At 33.3% G+C, this 21,004-nt stretch overlaps 2 protein-coding genes across 12 annotated transcripts; both read left to right on the top strand.

The window, feature by feature from the left end:
- The first annotated feature begins 1,666 nt into the window (after positions 1 to 1,666).
- Positions 1,667 to 6,251, top strand: LOC111282284 (protein DETOXIFICATION 46, chloroplastic-like). 4 transcript variants are annotated; one of them, XM_022870299.2, is made up of 14 exons: positions 1,673 to 2,230; positions 2,404 to 2,498; positions 2,856 to 2,964; positions 3,056 to 3,111; positions 3,391 to 3,446; positions 3,626 to 3,764; positions 3,911 to 4,048; positions 4,137 to 4,205; positions 4,715 to 4,825; positions 5,071 to 5,199; positions 5,407 to 5,484; positions 5,676 to 5,747; positions 5,839 to 5,901; positions 5,979 to 6,251. In XM_022870299.2, exons 1-14 carry the CDS (start codon positions 1,786 to 1,788, stop codon positions 6,081 to 6,083), a joined length of 1,665 nt encoding a protein of 554 aa, XP_022726034.1. In that variant the 5' UTR covers positions 1,673 to 1,785; the 3' UTR covers positions 6,084 to 6,251. The 4 variants fall into 4 exon arrangements, with proteins under 4 accessions (XP_089617371.1, XP_089617369.1, XP_022726034.1 ...); XM_089761243.1 differs by lacking the exon at positions 4,715 to 4,825 and having other exon boundaries at positions 1,670 to 2,230; XM_089761246.1 differs by lacking the exon at positions 1,673 to 2,230 and having other exon boundaries at positions 2,842 to 2,964.
- A 3,919-nt stretch (positions 6,252 to 10,170) lies between these two features.
- LOC111281766 (kinesin-like protein KIN-7D, mitochondrial) lies at positions 10,171 to 20,757 on the top strand. Of its 8 annotated transcripts, XM_089761239.1 has the most exons (26): positions 10,171 to 10,455; positions 10,555 to 10,738; positions 10,873 to 10,970; positions 11,262 to 11,351; positions 11,550 to 11,602; positions 12,583 to 12,648; positions 13,228 to 13,281; positions 13,512 to 13,571; positions 13,849 to 13,927; positions 14,058 to 14,125; positions 14,314 to 14,370; positions 14,458 to 14,562; positions 14,900 to 15,004; positions 15,224 to 15,331; positions 15,432 to 15,563; positions 15,658 to 15,840; positions 16,230 to 16,445; positions 17,074 to 17,211; positions 17,547 to 17,666; positions 17,796 to 17,846; positions 18,043 to 18,090; positions 18,288 to 18,434; positions 19,076 to 19,819; positions 20,239 to 20,368; positions 20,455 to 20,568; positions 20,649 to 20,757. In XM_089761239.1, the coding sequence occupies exons 1-25, from the start codon at positions 10,398 to 10,400 to the stop codon at positions 20,538 to 20,540; spliced, it is 3,180 nt and encodes a 1,059-aa protein (XP_089617365.1). In that variant the 5' UTR covers positions 10,171 to 10,397; the 3' UTR covers positions 20,541 to 20,568; positions 20,649 to 20,757. The 8 variants fall into 8 exon arrangements, with proteins under 8 accessions (XP_089617365.1, XP_022725151.2, XP_089617364.1 ...); XM_022869416.2 differs by having other exon boundaries at positions 10,171 to 10,738; positions 16,230 to 16,409; XM_089761238.1 differs by having other exon boundaries at positions 10,171 to 10,738; positions 20,455 to 20,545.
- Positions 20,758 to 21,004: the final 247 nt, after the last annotated feature.

The following is a 21,004-nucleotide window of genomic DNA, read 5'->3' as shown; positions in this document are numbered from 1 at the left end:
CACTACGTCCAAGGAAGAAGCTAAAGGGAGTTGGCAGGGCCATGGCCACCTAAAAATTGGATAATAATATATATATATATATATATATATATTTATATATAAGAAGAAGGTTGGCACAAAATTACTTTTAAGTTAGAGAAGTCAGATAACAAGGACCATGGCCCCCCTAAAGATAAATAAAACTTGTAAATTTGAATTTTTTATATATTATTTTATTTTTTATTATTTCATTAGTTTTTATTTATTTATTTAATATAATTTTAAAAATTAAGTTAAATTGAAGTGCAATTTATTGTTTAAATCTAATTAAAATTCAAATAATTTATTTTATTGTTATGTTTACGTATTTTATTAATATATTTAGTAATCATCTTTTTACAACATTTAGTAAAATAAATTTTTTATAAATTTTTCATCAAATTGTTAATTTAGTCACCTTTTTGTTAGGGTCGACAATCTAATCCATTTTTTACGGGTTTAACTCAACTCGATCTTATAAGATCAATTTTTTTTTTTAAATCGAATTTCGAGTTTGATCGGATCAGATAAAATTAAGAAAAAAATTGAAGTCAGATTCGAGTTTTAAATAAATCTGACTTGACCTTATATTATATAAAAAATATTTTTAATTATTTATTTAATTATATAATTATATATATAAATATTTATATTTTATAAAATAATATTTTATTAATTTTGGATCGAATTTGATTGGATATAATTTATATAATATAAGATCGGGTCGAATATGACAATTAAAAAAATTTTAGAATCAAATCAAATTCAAATTTGATGAATATAGAATCAGAATAAATTTTTAATCGTCTCGACGATCCATTGCTAATTCAACTATTTGTTTTAATAAAAATAAAATTTTTATTTCAATTGGTGTTAAACGGTTGAAGCATTTTTTTTAATTCTTCAGAAGACAAATAAATCGTTAAATCATACTTTTTTTAATTTATTCATATTTAATAATATAATTTTTTAATTTTATTTTTAAAAAATTAAAATTAAAATTATTCATTATTCTGACCCCTGGCTTCGCCCATGACTGCCGCAACCCTACTGACTGCAGTTAGTATTATACTTGCATGGATTATGCAGTTAGTTCTAACTTTATGTTTTACCAGCTTGTGAGTACTGGAAGATACGGCTTGCCAGGCTGCTGGTTCTTCCAAAGGTGGGATCACTTTTGGGACCAACCGAAAAAATTAAATGTTCGTGTCGAGCTCGGAGAGCCAAGACCTGAAATCATAAGAAAAAAAATCGTTAAAAGGCAGAAATTATTTTTTGTGTTTGTATTTTGATGTTTAAATAAAAATTAATTATAAAATATCGAAAAAAGAAAATAAAAAATAAAGTGGAAAACTAAAATATTAGATTAGATTTAATATTGTCAAAGAGAAAATAAAAAAAAGTAAAAGAAAAAATTAAATTGGATTAGATAATATTTAAATGATTTTAGAGATGAAAAATAAAAGTTTTGTAAAGTAAAAAAACGACGTAATTGAGTTAATAAAATATTATAAATATAAAATCGATTAAAAAGTAAAAATATTTTAAATTATCTATTAATAATCTCGGGTAAGAAAAAAATTAATTTACCCTTTAAATCTAAAAATACCCTTATATCAAGTATTATCAGTTTATTAATTTCTACCATAGGCTAACGGGGCAAAAGCTTTCAACCGTTCTTTGTCCCAACTTACACTGCTGAAGTAATCACCTTCTCCACTGTTTTTTTGTTTCTCTGCTGCAAATTTTTAGCTTTCAACCCTAAAAATGCAAGCCAGAACTCTCTTTCATCCCCCTCTGCAAAACCCCAATCTTAAACCATTCTCTTGCTATTTTTCAGCTTTCTCCAACAAACCACCACCACCGTCTCTTTTTTTACCTCGATCTCACCTTTCTTATTTCCCTTCTAAAAACCGTCTTAACTTTTTCATTAGAAACTGCATTGCTCCTAGCCAAGAACCATCCCGTTTCAGCACTGAAATTGCAAAACAGATTGATGGTTTTGAAAATACTATCTCTTCGAATTCAATGTACAACCAAGAAGATGAAAAAGAAGTGAAAAGATTGGAAAACCAGAGTTTATGGAGGCAAACAAAGGAAATAATGATGTTCAGTGGACCAGCGACTGGTCTTTGGATTTGCCGGCCATTGATGAGTCTCATTGATACTGCGGTCATTGGTCAGGGAAGCTTAATTGAGCTTGCTGCTTTAGGTACATTTCCTTAAATATTTTTTCTTTTTTTTTTATTTATTTGGGTTAAGACTTAAAGTAGAAAGACAAAAGTCTTTGAAGTTGAGTCTTCCTGGAAAATGAGAGCGTGAGTGGTATTTTTTTCCAGTTCGCTGAGTAATGGATTGCTTTCCTTGTGCTTTGGAAACGGACAGGTCCTGGAACTGTTCTTTGCGAAAATATGAGTTATGTATTTACGTTCCTTTCTGTTGCAACATCAAATATGGTTGCCACTTCCCTTGCCCGAGAGGTCAGTTTCTTCAACTTTTAAATAGTTGTATTATATGTGTGTTCTAGTATAATTCAAGCATCAATTTTTATCTTTCCTTTCTTAGATAGAAAGGAAAAGAGGGCTAGTAGAAGAATACAAGTTACTAAACCATGTTAATGAAAGAGGCTTTACCATCAAAATAAAAACTTGGAAAATCATTTGCAGCCCCATAATGTGTTTTGAGGATAGGCAATCTTAATTGGGCCTGCTCGTCTGTTCTGCAGCTTTTATCTATGCTGATTATGTCATAATGCAATTTCTTAGCTTATGGTTTTCCTATGTCCTATGCAATTTGTTTTAATTTGTTTTTGTTTTAAACTAGATATCATGGTGCAGGATAAAGATGAAGTGCAGCATCAAATATCTGTCTTACTTTTTGCTGGTCTTGCCGGTGGCTTCTTCATGCTTTTCTTTACAAAGTTTTTTGGTTCATGGGCACTAACGGGTAATTGACAGAGCTTATGGTTATTTTGTTGACTCCAAGTGACTGATTAATTTCTCATGCTTTCTCTCTTTTCTTTTCTTTTTTTTCCCAGCTTTTACAGGGCCGACTAATGCACATATTGTACCAGCAGCAAACACATATGTTCAGGTTCATTTTGACAAGTTCCAATTTTCTTTCATTTCTTGTTTTATAAAGCATTCAATGATGTCTGAGATGGAATTTTTTTTCCTTTTCTTCTGTTAACTGTAGTCCATTAGTATATCCAAAAACAAAAATATTAACAATGTTCTAGAGGATTTTTATTCTTATGTTGCTCCCTGTTTCTTGCTGTTAATGCTATTTATCATTTGAAACACTCAATCACATCCTCCTTTGCTTATTTTATTTTGTTAATTTTTAATAGAACAGAATCTTTTGTGTTGATAGATTCGTGGCTTGGCATGGCCTGCAGTTCTTGTTGGATGGGTTGCACAAGGTGCGAGGTAGATATAACACCATTTCTCTAGTCTGTTGTTTTCTATACCTTTTTGACATGCTAATTTGCACCTCACTAGCTGTTATATGTATAAGTTTCTAGATGGGGTTGTCCATGCATCTTTACTCATGTTTAGGATTTTATCCATATATTTTCTATTCTGATTTCTCTTTTTTCTTACTACAGTCTTGGCATGAAAGATTCTTGGGGACCTTTGAAGGCCTTGGCTGTTGCTAGTGCTTTAAATGGAGTTGGGGATATAGTACTGTGCAGCTTATTAGGCTATGGTATAGCTGGTGCTGCTTGGGCGATGATGGTGTCACAAGTATACTCAATGAACATTTTGATATTTATCATTAATAGTTTAATCATAATTATTCTAACCTGCACAAATTTGTAGATTCTATTTTTATCTTCTTGTTTTAAATTTCTTGAATCTTGTTACATCCTAATCAGTCTACTTCTTCCCAGGTTGTTGCTGCTTACATGATGATCAATTCTTTAAACAAGAAAGGATATAATGCATTTGCCATCTCCATTCCATCAACCAATGACCTTCTAACAATTTATTGGCTTGCAGGCCCAGTGTTTGTAATGATGATGGCAAAGGTTTGTTGCCATTTTACTTTATTCTAAAGCTTTATTACTTAATTTTGATTTTTTTCCCTATTCATCTCATACCTTTTTATTGTTTTAGGTAGCTTTCTATTCTCTCATTATCTATTTTGCTACAAATATGGGAACAAACACTCTAGCTGCACATCAGGTTATCAACTCTCTCTAGTAGTTTCAATTGCTTTTTGCTCTCTCATGTTAAAACTGATGGTTCTTAACACTGTGTTGTTGGGAAAAAACAACACCCACGCGCAGCAACCACACACAAAATAACAAGCTCAAATTAAGAATAAAAAAACACAAATATATTTGGTTCAGCCCAACTCAAAATGGCCTACTCCAAATCTAATCCACTATCAAATAAATCTTTACAATTGTGAGACTTTTAGAATGAGAAAAGTCTCCTAAAACTCCTTACTCAAAACTTAACCCAAAACCCAATTACACCCTTTAATAGCCTACTCACTTAGCTATTCTCTTGGTGTCTAACTCTATGGGGTTACTAAACTAAAACCAAAACATCTTATTTATAAGGGTGAAACCCTTTATACCTTTACTAAACTCCCGATGTGGGATACAAGACAAATTCAAACTTACTTAACTTTCGATGTGGGATTCTGAGATTCAAGGCAAATCCCAACATGTGTCTGCTCGTTCTAGATCATGATTCAAACCTACTGCATGTGCGCGGTATGCGGTGAGCCTCTCTCCCAAACTGCACAATCATTTATGCCAGAATTGCTATACGGAATCAACAAAAATTTACCAAAGGTACTCGAGCCAATTTTCATTAGTGCTGAAGTCATCTTATCTTTAGATGGTGGTTATAATAGCTCACTGCTGCATTTTATGCATATATCTGAAGTTTTTCATTCAATAATGTTACGTGGATTTCTGCACCATTCTTTATTGATGAATGCATGGAATGTATCTTCATGTGTGAGTTACATCATATATCTAGAATTGCATAAATTTTTGTTTGCTCAATGTTTACTAAAGTTTATGATGTCAAACAGGCTCGAATGCTGCTAAAGTCACTTGTCACAATCGGAGCTAGCCTAGGATTGCTATTGGGTATAGTTGGAACATCAGTTCCTTGGTTGTTTCCCAATATCTTCACATCTGACCAGAATGTCATACAGGAGGTTAGTTCTTGCATTTTTCATTTTTATGACCTTTCCCTATGTTCTTTTTGTACCATCATGTGTGTGTGATCCTATGCATTGGAAAAAGGAAGAATCCTGAGAAGTATTGCTCTGACTGTACTCTCTAGTACTTTCAATATGATGAGTATATTACATTTCCCACAATTCCGAGCTTTAGCTGAAGAGAATGGATACTTTTAATTGCAGATGCACAAAGTACTAGCACCATACTTTATTGCACTGGCTGTGACACCAGCCACTCACAGCCTTGAGGGGACATTGTTGGTATGTTTTAATAACCATTTTAGTCCTTTCTTGAAGTTTTCATCTCACATTTTATGTGTTTTATGCCTCGATTTTATTCGACAATTATGTCCCAGCTTAAAGTTGCCAGCCCGTAGTTTATAGTGTGATGTTAATGCAGAAATTTGTACTCTAGCTCATATTATAGCATCAGAGCATCTGTGGCTTTGCAGGCAGGGCGAGAACTTAAATTTGTTAGCTTATCAATGAGTGGATGCTTCTCTTTGGGTGCTATTGTATTACTGGTGAGCATCTGTTTCAGAATCCTTCTATTTTCTTTCCCAAATTTATTCAAAAATTTCATCCATAACGCTCCAGTATTTCTCTTGGCACCAGCTGGTGAGTGGCAGAGGATATGGCTTGCCAGGTTGCTGGTATGCACTCGTAGGATTTCAATGGGTAAGACCAATATCTATCCTCACTACTCATTGATGCATATGATACCTACGTGAATGCACTCTTTCTTTTCTTTCCAGGCTCGATTTTTCCTCTCTCTTCAACGCCTTCTTTCACCACATGGCATACTTCACTCTGAAGATCATTTGAACAAATATAAACAGGAGAAGCTAAAACCTGTTTAGCAAATCATTTTTATGATATTAGTTTTCTTATAGTTGACTGTAGGTGAATTATTTAATATATAAATATTATTATTTTTATAATAAAATGTTATTAAAAATAAATTTTAATGAAAAGTATATTGTATAAATGATTCTTACATTAATTAAATAAATTTTAGTTGCAGCCCAGTTCAAAGTGGACTCTCCATCTTTTCTTGATCCACCTTTCATGACTTCATGACACTTGAAAGCTCAACCCCACCTACTAGGCTTAGGATTAGCCCTCCATTCTTTCGTGCGAGCTTGAGTACTGTCGGCCCTTACAAACCCTTTTTTTTTCATTCATAATATTATTTAATTTAATTTTATTTATAATATCATTTTATTATATTTTATCGTGATTTTATCTACCATATATAACCTTAATTTTACAGTCAGAGATAGCATGAAGTTTTAATTGTATACCTTTGAATAATATTTTACTGCTTACCTCTGGTAGGGGCCATTAGTTTCAATTTTTCAGTAAGCAATAAATAATTGACACTGAAGTAGTGAACCTAATTTAGCAATGACAAAATTGGTTTACTTCACCAAGAGAATTGACCTTTAACCACCACCCTTTCTTCTTATCACAAGTATGTACACAGTCATTCCTCAGAAAATTACAAAACCATAACACTGAAAAATTCAAACGCTATTATTGTATTTGAATATGACCTCAAGGCCTTATTATATCATTGCTAGAATTGACAGGTTATTTGATCCCGTTTGATAAGAGAAAAACTAAGAAATTTGAAGGAAACAGTAAAATGATGTGAGTAATGATGATAACGAGTCAGATTAAAATAAATTTTTATTTGTCTCAAATTTAACTTAATTTTATATTTATAATATTTAAATTTTATTTTATTTTTTTTAATACTTAAATATGATTTGATCTGATAATATTTTTTAATATAAATATAAAATTAAATAAATAATTAAAAATAATTATATATAGGATTAAGATAAATTTATCTAAAACTCATTTCACCCTAAACTTAAATTTTTTTACTGATATTCAATTCGATTCAAAATTTAAATTTTTTTTAAATCAATTCTAAAAAATTGTTCGAGTCAAAATCCGTCCGTCCGGTTTGAGTGGGCTGCCATCCCTAGATGCGAGCTTGTACGATTTAAGATGGAAAAATTGGAACTATTAATGCGTGGCACCCCACATGTCAAATGAGACAGGTCAGGTTAGTACGTGAAACACTATTGGGAGCAACTGAAAGCGAAGCTGACAGCCAGTTTAGTTTCTGCTCGGTCACAGGGCTCACACAGCAGCACAACCATTTCCAAATCATTCGCCCACCACCAGGACCACCCCACAGGCCACAAGGCCACAGCCAAAAAGAAGTTGCATGTGGCAATCAGTAAAAAAAGAGCAGAGTCACCGATACGAGGTTGGTTTAGTTGATAAAATTGTTCTCTTTGATATAAATAATTTTTTAATTGAGTTCAGCCGATTATTTCTTATTAGAGTAATTTCAAACATACTATTTACAGTTATTATATTTAAATTATTAGATATGATATATTTTATTTTGATTTGAGAACAGTTTATTATCTCAAATTTATTTTAAAAAAAAAGGAGTCAGGAAATGATAAGCTCACCGCATCCCATTCCGATCCCAATTCTTTGCTTGCACTCTTTTTCTGACCCAACATCTAGCATAACCATTTTGCATACGAAAGGAGTGATTAACCTGTAAAAAATGAGGGTGGGAAGCAAAAGGTATTACTTGGCCTTTGTTTTTTTGACAAATTTGCTGCTTTGCAATTGCAAATTGCAATGGATTTTCAACACAAAGTTTTTGGTTAGTTCAAACAAACACATCATTGTGTATAAGTTTGGATAAATTATGGTGGGTCTTGAAGGGTGGAAGGGGGGGTGAGAAAAGGGGCAATGTCCTTTTAACCTTGACCTTATACCAGACGGTCAGCCTCTTCTGTTTACTCAATTTCTTTCCCTTCCATTTCTTAATCTTGTTTTTAAACCCATGGCCTTCATTGTTGTCACAGCTCCTATCTTAAAAGCTTCTCTTTTCCATAAATATTGCATGAGAATTTTAATTTTGAAGCAATAATTATGAAAAATATTATCATTTCCTCTTGCAAACAAACAAAAATTTATAATTGCTAACATGAAGGCATTATTGTAGGTATTAATGATTTGTCTCGCATTATAAATTTGAAAGCATATATATATATATAAATGCATTCAAAAGATGATAAAATTTAGACAAAATTCATCAAATTATATCAATAATTATCAAAATTTGATCATAAATTATAAATATTACATTAAATATTATAAAAATATGTTAATAGGTTATTAAAATTTTAAAAGATTACCAAAATTTATCAAAATTCTAACAAAAATTATCAAATTATATAAAAAAGTTATCAAAATTATATTAAATATTACCAAATTATATTAAAAAGTTATAAAAATTAAAATTTTATCAAATATTACTAAAATTGTATGAATCATCAAAATACTATCAAAGATGATCAAAATTATATCATAATTATTATCAGATCAAAATTATATAAGAAATAGTAAAATTGTATCCTATTTAAAATACACAATCTCGTCAGAGGGTTGAATAATTGATTCCAAATTGGCCCGTTACGGCAATCATGATTTTGCGGTGCATGTGGTTGCACTGGAACAATCACTTCCACATGCAAACGAGGCTCATATTTAGTGCAGTATGGCGGGAACGATAGTTAACCCATCCATCAACTCTGGTGCACCCTCACTCGACGGGCGGGGGATTCACCAGCTTAAGTGGACGACAGTGGCTCCACTGGCACTGCATCACCGATCTAATTCCCACGTTAAAAGCGTAACACGAACAAGACACCCATCACATGGGATAATATCGCTCATCCCCACCGTCCATTAATTCTTCTTTTATAAGATCTCATTCCAAATACTTGCAAATTGCAACTAATTTACATGTTAACGTACAATAATTCAAACATATTAAAATTTATATCTATGAAAAAACAAATTCTCTTTTACTAAAAAAAAATTAAGCAGTTTATTTTTATTATCAAGTAATAATGCCGAGTAATGTTTGGTATCACGATCGTAGTGGGATTCAGTTCACTCGGGGGAAGATAACATTCCTTTTTTACAGTACAACATAAAAGGAAAAGAATTTCACGTGAATGGGCTAACTGCTTTGAAATGGTTCACAAGAAAGATAAAGAAATTGCCAAGTCTCAGCCAAAAAAAGAAGAAAAATACTATAGGGAAATTTCAAATTTGTGGTAAAATGGGCGAAATAAAGTTGAAAAATAGGAGTTCCACAGTGGCCAATGGGCCTTGAGGAAGTTACATAATCTTTTAACGGGTGACGCGTCACCATCTTATCAAATATAGCCAAGAGCAATTTCTCCCCACGACGCTCCGCCACTGCTTGCTTCCACAGCCGTAGATTTGTCCTAATTTTTTATTATACCAAAACACTTTCCAATTTGTTCTAATCTCCACCCGCAGTTATTCCCGTTCATTTTTAGCAATATTTTTTTTCTTCAAAATCCCTCTTTTGCGGAGTTTAAACTCCTGTCTCAGGCAACGATAATTGGTTAAAAATTCATTTGAATAAATGATAAAATTTATTTTAATGAGATTAAAAATAATTATAATAATTATAATTAAAAAATTTATATTAAATAAATTTTATTAAAATTAATATTTAAATTTAATTGACGAAAAGATTAAATTAAATGGAACACGTTAAAAATATGATGAAATTAAATCTTTGAATATTTTATTTATAAAATTTAAATTTAAATAATTTATAAATATAAATTTTTCTGAAAGTAACGATGTATTTATAAAAAAAAATTCAAACTCTCAGCTTCCACGTAACCACTAACCTCCAAGTCACTTCACGACGACAAAACTAAAAAAGAAATTTCAAAATTTGAAAATTAAAAAATAAAAAACAAGTCCATGTCATCTCTCCTACCAATCCCTCAGAATCCTTCCTTTCAATTTCAAGTTTTCAAACTCTATTATTATTATTTTTTCTCCCTGCAAGTCTTCCTTTCTTAAAGAGAAACAATCTCCCTCTTCCTCTCTGTCTACTTTCTTCTACTTTCCATAGCTATTCTCTTTGCAAAGCAATAAAAAGAGTTTAATAAAATTCAAAAAAAAAAAAAACGAAATGCTCTTCGCATTTGTGTGTCAAGTCATGTGAACTTACTGACACATTCTCTTCTTCTTCCTATTCTTAATTTCTTACCGAGTCACTGACTCAGTGAGTCACAACATAAATGGCGTCTTCTTCTCGAGCACGAAGCAGCTCGCCGTTCTCATATCGGAAACCTTCAAGTACGTTCTCCTCCACTTCTTCAACTTCTTCGTATATGAGCAACAAACTAATGCCTCGCACGTGCTCGTCGTCGGCTTCTTCGTACTTCAACTCGGGAGGTGGATACGGTTCTCGATCCAAGACGCCGAGTCGGTCCAGGTACGATTCAATGTACAACGGTTCACGCGGTTACAATGCTCACACACCAGTGGCTTACGCGCCAGAGGAGATAATAGGCGAGCCCGTGGAAGCGCCGAGATCGGGGGATAGTATTTCAGTTACGATTCGGTTTCGTCCTTTGAAGTAAGTGTAGATCTGACTGTATCGAATTAGATCTAAGTAGAGGATTTTTTTCGATTTGATTGTTGTCGGAGTTCTATTTCAGTTAATTCAATTCATTCGATTTATGTGCTAATTTTTATTTTGTCTCGTTATAGTGAAAAGGAATTCCAAAGAGGGGATGAGATCGCGTGGTACGCGGACGGGGATAAGTTTGTGAGAAATGAGTATAATCCAGCTATAGCTTACGCATTTGGTAATTGCCTAATTGATTTTTTACTTTTATGTTTGAAGTTTATTGCTGATTTTCCCTCTACTTTTTATTGCCAATTTTTGGAATGGCTGAATCTATCTCTTTGAGAAAGATTCCAATTAAATGAAGAAATTTATATAATTTTGCCCGGGAATTTATTGGTGTTAGGTAATCAGAGTTTAATTAACAAGGATTTACCAATTTTTGGTTAAAATGATTTATCACAAATATGGTGTTTAGTCCTGGCAATCAATGTGGATTTCATATGAAGGTTATTGGATTTATTTTTGACAGACAGAGTATTCGGACCTCATGCAACTTCTCAAGAGGTTTATGAAGTAGCCGCTAAACCTGTAGTGAAGGCTGCAATGGAAGGTGTTAATGGTACGAAAATCATATGACTGGAACTTATATTAATTTCTTTGAGTTGATTACTAATTAAATTTTAAATAAAAGTAAATCTAAAGATTAATTTATTCAAAGTCATTTATTGTCATGGTGCTCAAATATTTTGGTTTGTTTCAATTCTGAAATTATATTATATATTCAATTGAAGCTAATATTGGCTTGTTGGAATTATAGGAACTGTTTTCGCATATGGTGTTACAAGTAGTGGGAAGACACACACTATGCACGTAAGTCTAGTTGCCTCCCATCAAACTATTTTTATCTACTGTTCCCAATTCTTAATTGGATTATCATAAGAATTCTTAATATCTAGTTGTGTGTCAATTGTTGTTGCTTATTGTTCTGTTAAGTAGACTTTCTCACTGATTATAGCATCAATTTTGGTTGTATAACTATAGATATAATTTTTTAACTGTAGCAAATTTGCTAGTTTATGTAGCATTTGATTGAATTTTCTTGATTGGGCAGTTAGGTAAGCAAACTCGTGAAATAAATAACTGTAGAGTTTCCTCCACAAATGGTAACAAAAATTCAGTTACAAACAATATAGATATTTCACATCGCATAAGGCATTGCATTTGAGTTTCTTAAAAGTGCCTAATACTGGATTTCTTTTGTCTTTTTGTGTTTATAGTTGGCAGTTACTCTACATGAACTTAGTAACTTGAGAACCTTAATCCCAACTCCTAAATCTGATAAATTTATCCGTCCTGAAAGTTAGTAATCACATATGTAGCATGACTAATGTTTCTGGAAATATTCATCAATCAGAACATCTTTACTTGTGTGTAAGTGGTAATGAAACCAAACCATGTGTTCTTAATAATTCGGATTTCATACTCTCTGCATCTCTTATATACTATGAAAAAGGCAAAAGAAAAAATAGTTTTGTATTTGTATTTCTGTTCACTTTAATTATTAACAGTTAACTTCTATCTGCAGTTGTTCTGTTGCATTGAACTATATATTCATTTGGGCCCCTTTATTGGCAAAAATATTTTAGTAATTTGATCTTGAGGAATTTTTATTTATATTAATAATTCAATCCAATTAATATTAAAAGTCTTGGCATGATACATCCTAAGAATTATCAATAGTTTTCCATCTGTTCTTTAATATGAGTCTTATGTGTGTTGCCCTATCATATAAAAATATAAGTATTCCATGTCATCTTACATTTGACTTGTGTCTTTGATAATATGCACAGGGAGATCAAAATGCTCCTGGTGTTATACCATTGGCAATAAAGGATGTGTTCAGCATTATCCAAGATGTAAGTGTTCTGACATCATTTATTAGGCCTAACTACCGAACTGTCCGATAAATGCAATTTTCCATCCTTATTATCAAGTGTTGTTTCTTCAAGCAACACCTGCACCTGTTTGACTTGAACTTGTAGGCTCCATTTTGACACAAACCATATTTTCTCAAGTTATAGTTCATTAGTCAAGACCTAATAGTAACATGTTATGCTTGGAAGTATGTTAGTAGGGATAACATTTCTTTTTACCTTTGGCACTTGAATAACAAATGTTCTTTACTTGTCGTATTTAACTCCATGGTTTTATTTATTTGTCTGTCTTTTATGTTTCAATGCCATCTTAAGATTTATTTGTGTTTCATCTTATAAAAGCGAAATTATATTTACTGGGTTCTTAGGCAATTATTTGATACCTTTTTTCCCAATAATTTTTATTTATCTAATGTTGAAAATTTAGTGATGTTGATTGTCTTGGATAATAATAGTTATACTACAAAAATGCTTGCTTGCTGCAGCGTGGTTTACTTGCTTTCAATTGTTTCCCCATAGTATTGTGTGGATAAAGTTTGACTAGCTGTGCTTATAATACAGACTCCAGGGCGAGAATTCTTACTCCGCGTGTCATATCTTGAAATCTACAATGAGGTGTGTCACCGAGTTTTACTTTTAAATTTATGATTAAATTTATGACATGGCCCTTGAAGTTAGAATTTCTTTCTTCTGGTCTTTATTTTATGATTTACTTCAGTGAGAATAGTTTTCTTCAACAGTTAATTCTATAACCTAAGTGGTTCAATTTCTGACTTTCAGCTCCTTTCATTTTAGGTTAGAATTTCTTTTAATATGATTTTGTGTTATTCTGCTTCTTACATCAGGTGATAAATGACTTACTTGATCCAACTGGTCAACATTTGCGCATTAGAGAAGATGCCCAGGTCTTTTGCTCAACTTATTTCAAATTCTTGCATTGTGTTTATTTTGGTTTGACCTCGGTCTCATTCTCTCAAAAAAAGACAGTTGCACACAAAGACACACCATTCTTTACTTTTATATCAATCTAATGAATCTTCCTTATAAATGCCTTTTTTTTTTTCTTTTGGATAGCTTTGGGTTGAGATTACATCAACGGTTCAATAAAATTGCCGATGGAATGACTTGCAATTAATGTTTGTCAGTTTCATACTTTTGCTTATGTTAGCATTATCCTTCCAGGGAACTTACGTTGAAGGTATAAAGGAAGAAGTGGTTTTGTCTCCTGGGCATGCTCTTTCTTTTATTGCTGCGGGGGAAGGTGCTTTTTTGGGTTTTTGCTGTTTTCCTGCCTTTGTCCTTCATATCTATTTTTACCCCTCCTATGTGAAATGAATGATCTATTAGTGAGAGTTTTTCTACTAAGTTTCCTTCTGTGTGTTGGTGGGCAGAGCATCGTCATGTTGGTTCAAATAACTTCAATCTGTTGAGTAGCCGAAGTCACACTATATTCACACTGGTAAACATTCTTGATGTAGGAACTTTCTCATTTCCCTGTCTAAACTTTGGGTAAATCTCAAAATTGGCTTATTCACTGTTTAGTTTATCTTAGAGGGTTTTGGATGTCTGGTTTTTTATTGCTTCTGAACCAGAATGGATACTTATGTTGTACATGCCCTTTCTTTCCTAACTGTGACAAATTTGCAGATGATTGAGAGCAGTGCTCACGGTGATGAATATGATGGAGTGGTCTTCTCTCAACTTGTACGATTTAATTCATGTCATTTTCAAGAAAGAATATTCCTCTCTAATAAATGCCTTGACTTGCACTTTCTTTGTTCCTTTATCCAGAATTTGATTGATTTAGCTGGATCCGAGAGTTCAAAAACTGAGACAACTGGGCTACGGAGGAAGGAAGGATCTTACATAAACAAAAGTCTTCTGACTCTTGGAACTGTAGGTGCCTTGTGTTAACGTTTTTTATTGATGAACTTTTATTGCTTTCCCCATGTTGAACACCTGCAGTCTATTATAAGGGCAAAATATACAAAGCCTGGACTATGTCCCTTCAACTACTCTGCAGGATTATAGTTTCTGTAAGTTGGTAAAGAAAAGGAATTGAACCTTGAAAATTTTTTCTTCAACGGTCTTCAAATAATTACTAATGACAACAATTCTGGAGCGGATGATCAGTTTTTTGGTCAAATTATTCATTTCTGACTTGTTTCAAGTGGCTGTATCTATGACTATTATTTTTAGTTTTGTAATTAGATCATCCGATTTTGATGTGAAGGTAATAGGAAAGTTAAGTGAAGGAAAAGCATCCCATGTTCCATACCGAGACTCCAAGCTAACCCGCCTTTTGCAATCTTCACTAAGCGGGCATGGACATGTTTCTGTGAGTTGATCAGTATATCTTATGTGTAACTGGTCATTATGGGCTAATTCTTATAGTTTCATTGGATTTTATCTTCCTCCAACATAAAATTTTAATTTTCCTGTCTTTCAATTATTTCTCTAATCTTATTATGCAATTTTTGTCTGCAATTATGTATCCTTATCAATATGTGACAAAAAGTTATTAATCTATTTTGCTAATTTTTCCTTAAAATTACAGCTTATTTGCACAGTTACACCTGCATCTAGTAACACAGAGGAAACTCATAATACCCTTAAGTTTGCAAGCAGGGCAAAGTGGGTGGAAATCTATGCCTCACGGAATAAGGTCTCTAGAGTCTCAGGCCCTCAGTTATTTCTATTGGCTAGTTATATAGAGATAAATTTAAGACCAAATCTTATGCTTCTTTCAAAACCAACATTTCCAGATTATTGACGAAAAATCATTGATTAAGAAGTATCAAAAAGAAATTTCAGTCCTCAAACAGGAACTCGATCAGCTAAGGCAGGGAAAGCTTGTTGGTGTTAATCATGAAGAACTTATGAACTTAAGGCAACAGGTTTAGGCATTTTCCTTTCCACAATCATAGTTGTTCTATTTGATGGCGTAACTATTTACTGTATTCTTCATGCTATTTGTTGTTTGTGGGACAGTTGGAGGAAGGTCAGGTGAAAATGCAATCGAGATTAGAGGAAGAAGAGGAAGCCAAAGCTGCTTTAATGAGCAGAATCCAAAGGCTTACCAAGCTTATACTTGTTTCTACCAAAAATACCATCCCTGGATGTTTGAGTGATGTACCAAATCATCAAAGGAGTCATTCTGTTGGTGAGGATGATGTAAGTTCTTATCATAAATAGGTCAAAACAAAAGTGTTGTTCTCTTATACTGATAGTCGAAGAAGTAAGACTACATGAATAGTCTACACAGACATGTATGTATTTGTATGTATATATATTGCACAGAAAGGGCCATTGGCTTATTCTATTTAAATGATGAAAACGATGAAACATAATATGTTATATAACCTGGAAATTTTGAGTTCTGATTCCTTAGCGATGCATCTGTATCTCTATTATCATATATCTCTGTTACTGAGTTTTACTATCCCTGTCTGCTTATCTTTGGATTTACTGTAATATCTAGTCATAAGAACTTTTTGTAGGTCTTCTTTTTCAGTCTAGTAACATGATTATGATGTTAATTTTTGGCACTTTTGCTTCATCAGAAACTGAATGTACGGGGAGATGGTACCTTGCTCATAGATAGTGAGAATCAAAAAGATTCTTTATCTTCGATTGCTGTGCTTGCTTGTGATTCATCTTATGAGTTTAGACACAGAAGATCCTCCAGCAGGAGGAATGATGAGCTCTCACCAACTAGCAGTACTATCACTGAGTCAACTCAAGTAGGTGAACTTATTAGTGGGACTAAACTGCTGGCAGTATGTTTCACTTGTTTCATTTATTTCTACCTTTTTAAATCTCATTTTGTTATGTTTTTCCAAAAGGATTCCTTGTATTTTCCTTTATTAAGTTTCTGTCTTTCTAACTTGACAGTTGGATGGGCTTAGACCCTCACAATTAGGGCTGAAATTTCAGTTCTCTCCATCTTTTTTTTTCATTTTGTTTTTTTTTTTTTTAACTATTTTATTGTGATGGTCTAGTTCTAAGTCTCTTTGGTTCTTCTTGGGTGTAGCATACCAAAAAGCTGTGCCTTCAGACTTATTTGGTTAAAAATTTCAGGGGAATATAAGATATGAATGTGCTACAAACAGGTCTTGTGAACATTAGGAAATAGAATGTGTGAAAATCATCAGGCGTTTTCCTTTGCTATCCTTTTTTTATTTTACTTTTTTAGACTCTCTTATTATATTCTGCTTTCTTTCCCTTTTTCAATTTAGCTATCTGCAGCTGAAATTTGATATCCAGGGCAACCAATACTCACAGTTTTGTGCGAAGATGTTCTTTCAAATCATAATATAGTAACATATCAATGATATCAATCTTTCTAATTTTCCTCGATTACTGTTGATAATGTAATGATAAAAGCAAACACTTTTGTGGTTATAGGGTGGGATGACATCAGATCAGATGGATCTTCTTGTTGAGCAAGTTAAGATGCTTGCTGGAGAGATTGCATTTAGCACCAGTACCCTGAAACGCCTGGTGGATCAGTCTGTAAATGATCCTGATAGCTCAAAAACTCAGGTACTGTTTTCTTCTGTTTTACATCTATAACACATGTTACTTGAGAGGCAGTATCGATGGATGTTCCTGTGGCTGGAAGAATTGGCAAAGAGGAAAGATTTACCTGATCTATTACTCGTACTTATTCTTTATTCTATTCATAAATTTAATATTATCTGGATGTCCATGAGGTTAGAAGATTAAGTTTGAATCTAATTATTAACGCAAAGCGGAGTGCAATGTCGAGGAAACTTTCAGTTCCTGCTTGTATTTCGAGTATCTATGTACACAATATTAAATTTGCACTTTTTTTCTTAAGGTCCTAATGAGCTTATGCGGGTATTTTCTAAACACAGATTCAGAATTTGGAAAGAGAGATTCAAGAAAAGAGGAGGCAAATGAGGGTTTTAGAGCAACGCATAATTGAGAGTGGTGAAGCTTCAATTGCTAATGCATCATTTGTCGATATGCAGCAGGTTGTGTTGTCATCCTGTTTATGATAATGTTGTTTATACCAATTTTTTATTTTATGTTAAATTATTTGTTAGGGTTTTATGCCATTGGCTTTCACTTAATTAATTCTAAATGCTTTCTTGTTGCAACAGACAGTTATGAAACTGATGACCCAGTGTAATGAAAAGAGTTTTGAGCTGGAGGTGAGTGATTTGGTTCCATTCTTCTGATTTATGGAGTTGAAGGATATTTGATGGCCACTGTTCCACCATTGATTAAGGCTTGTTAGACAGTGACAATTTATTAAGTACTCTGGTAATGATATAAGTGGTATGGCATTGATAAACAGGATTCTTTATGTTCATTTTGTAATCGAGTTGATTCTTTTCCTTGATACAGATAAAATCAGCAGATAATCGTATCCTGCAAGAACAACTGCAGAACAAGGTGAAAGCCTGCTTGATGTCTTTTTTCCTCTGTTCAAAAAATGACTTACTATCTGTCTAATGTAAAATTTAGTGTAGCATTTGGTCCATCTTTAGGTGCTGCTAGCTTTGTTGTTCAATATGTTGTACCTGTTGATGGTTTCTCCTCCTTTTATGACTATGGAACTATTTTCCACTTATGGTTTTGGTTGTTGGCAGTGTTCTGATAATAGGGAATTGCAAGAGAAGGTGAATCTCCTGGAGCAGCAATTGGCGTCTCTCTCCAGTGACAAATTATCATCATCTTCTGAACAGCAAATATCTGAAGAATATGCTGACGAGTTAAGAAAAAGGGTTCAATCTCAGGTAATCTACTTATTTCTGGATTGTCTAACTCTTAATGGCTTTAGCTTTCTGTTGTCACAAGTTTTGGTCTTGAATTGGTTTAATTGCAAGTAGTAGTATTTTTCATTTTTATATGATTTAATGAAATATGACCAAAATGCCTCTGCCTGACCTCACCTCTATGATAACTGCAAAAAAAAAATCATTTTCATCATGTGGTAATCAGTTGCTTGTCTCTTTCGTTTCATTCACCTTGGGAATTTTTAATGCAGTTCAAGGCATAATGGTTGCGATAGATGGCATGCAATATCTTTTAGGCATTTCTCTGTTTTTTTCTCTTATTGAATGTTGTTTCTACTACTTTACCTATAACTCAGAAGCATTTTTGGTAGATTATAAGACCCTTGTTATGAAATTATAAGGTGCACCTATTACAGATAAAGTTTTTACTCTGTTATTTGTCTGTTTTTCTTTTCTTAAATGTTCCATCAAAATTTAAATTCTGATGGAGGTATGCAGAGTTGTATTAAGATGATTCATTAGTGTAGTTAATTATATATGATTACATCCAAAGGTTAAGAGAAAATTTTTTATTGTCTTTAGCATAGCCCTCTGTCTTCCTTGCACCTTTGAACTGTTCTAAGTTGTGTTTATCTATGCAGGAAATTGAGAATGAAAAACTAAAACTAGAACAGGTGCAACTTTCAGAGGAGAACAGTGGGTTGCATGTCCAAAATCAAAAATTGACTGAAGAATCTTCATATGCAAAAGAATTGGCGTCTGCAGCTGCTGTTGAGTTAAAAAATTTGGCTGCTGAGGTGACCAAGCTTTCAATACAGAATGCAAAACTGGAGAATGAATTATTGGCTGCTCGAGAATTGGCACACTCTAGAGGTTCTGCCAATCAAACTGTCAATGGTGTGAATCGCAAGTATGGTGACAGCATGAGACCTGGGAGGAAGGGGCGGCTCTCTGGCCGCTTTCATGACCTTTCTGGAGCAGCTGGTGTTGACTTTGAGTCATGGAATCTTGATCCAGATGATCTAAAGATGGAACTGCAGGCTAGGAAACAACGTGAGGCAGCACTTGAAGCTGCACTTGCTGAGAAGGAACTCATAGAAGATGAATACAGGAAAAAAGTTGAAGAAGCAAAGAAGAGGGAGGAAGCTCTGGAGAATGATTTAGCCAACATGTGGGTGCTTGTTGCTAGGCTGAAGAAAGAGGGAGCTGCTACCCCTGAGAGTAATACAGATGAGCAGCATAGTAATGGTATGAATTATGTTGATGATCCAAAAGCTAACAACATTGAGAGTAACAATATCCTGAAAGAGAGACAAATTTCAGAAGTGTCATCAAAACCAGCTAATGAAATACCTAAGGAAGAACCCCTGGTCGTACGCCTGAAGGTTTGTTCATATACATAATTTTCCAGTACTGCATGTTTATGCTGACTTCATTTTTTTGTGTCCCGCGTCTCATTTCCTACACTCTACTCGTCACTCATAGGCTGTTTAAGATTTTCCCATGTGACGCATGTTTTTTCCTGTTTTAAAATTAAAGTCAGTCTATGCTGGGGTGAGATCGACCCCATAGATCAGTGACCTCCATTGTATCTGTAAACACCAAATACTTTCTCAGGCACTAGACAGTAACTTCATTTGTGTTTTGGTTGGGCATAGTACATTATCATGTTAACTTCAGAGGTTTTTTTTTTTTTTTTTTTTTTTTGAGGAAAAAGATTATTCCATGGCCATACTGACATTATTTCTGGAAGTTAATGGTTTTTCATAGTATCACTGCAACTTAAAGTCTTTAATACTTACAGGCCCGTATGCAAGAGATGAAGGAAAAAGAGCTCAAATCCCTCGGAAATGGAGATGCCAATTCCCATATGTGTAAAGTATGTTTCGAATCACCAACTGCAGCAATTCTTCTCCCTTGTCGGCATTTTTGTTGTAAGTCATTTTCTAAGCCATACTATATATTTGCACTTCATGCTTATGAAATATATTTCAAAACGCTTATATTGGGCTTTTTGCAGTATGTAAATCTTGTTCGCTTGCTTGTTCTGAGTGTCCAATTTGTCGTACAAAGATTGCGGATAGGCTTTTTGCGTTCACTTCTTGACACAGCTATTCATACCCTCCTAATGAAGGTCCTGCAAATCAATTCTTTTCTATCTTTATTTGCAGCTATTCAGAGCATGGAATTTTGATATATCTTCTTTATTTGCAGGGTTTCGAGATCACCTGTTTGATATTTTCATTGTGATAAGCGGGTGCAATTCTTTTATTGGTTTGTCTGTAACTGTTTAAAAGGTATATCGATAGCTTGTTCTCTACCTCACCGAGGGGCCGTAAAAATAAGAAATTAAAAGTTAAAAAGCTTCTAAAAAAAGATTTAAAAAAAAAAGTAATAGGGTAAAATCACTACATCAAAAATTTCAGATACAAGATATTACTTTGTTTTTAAAAATTCGCAGCAAAGGTTGTGATCTGTCTTTTAAACTTTCAATTGTCAATGTACAGAAACGATTTACGCTCTCATGAAGCAGTTTTTTGGTGCCGGGACCATTTATAAAATGCTTTTGT

This window comes from Durio zibethinus, chromosome 5 (genome assembly GCF_047325235.1).
Source record: "Durio zibethinus cultivar Kanyao isolate XHJ-2024 chromosome 5, ASM4732523v1, whole genome shotgun sequence".
Classification (NCBI taxonomy): Eukaryota; Viridiplantae; Streptophyta; class Magnoliopsida; order Malvales; family Malvaceae; genus Durio; species Durio zibethinus.
The sequence above is the reverse complement of the archived record's forward strand: the minus strand, read 5'-3'. Positions and strand labels throughout refer to the sequence as shown.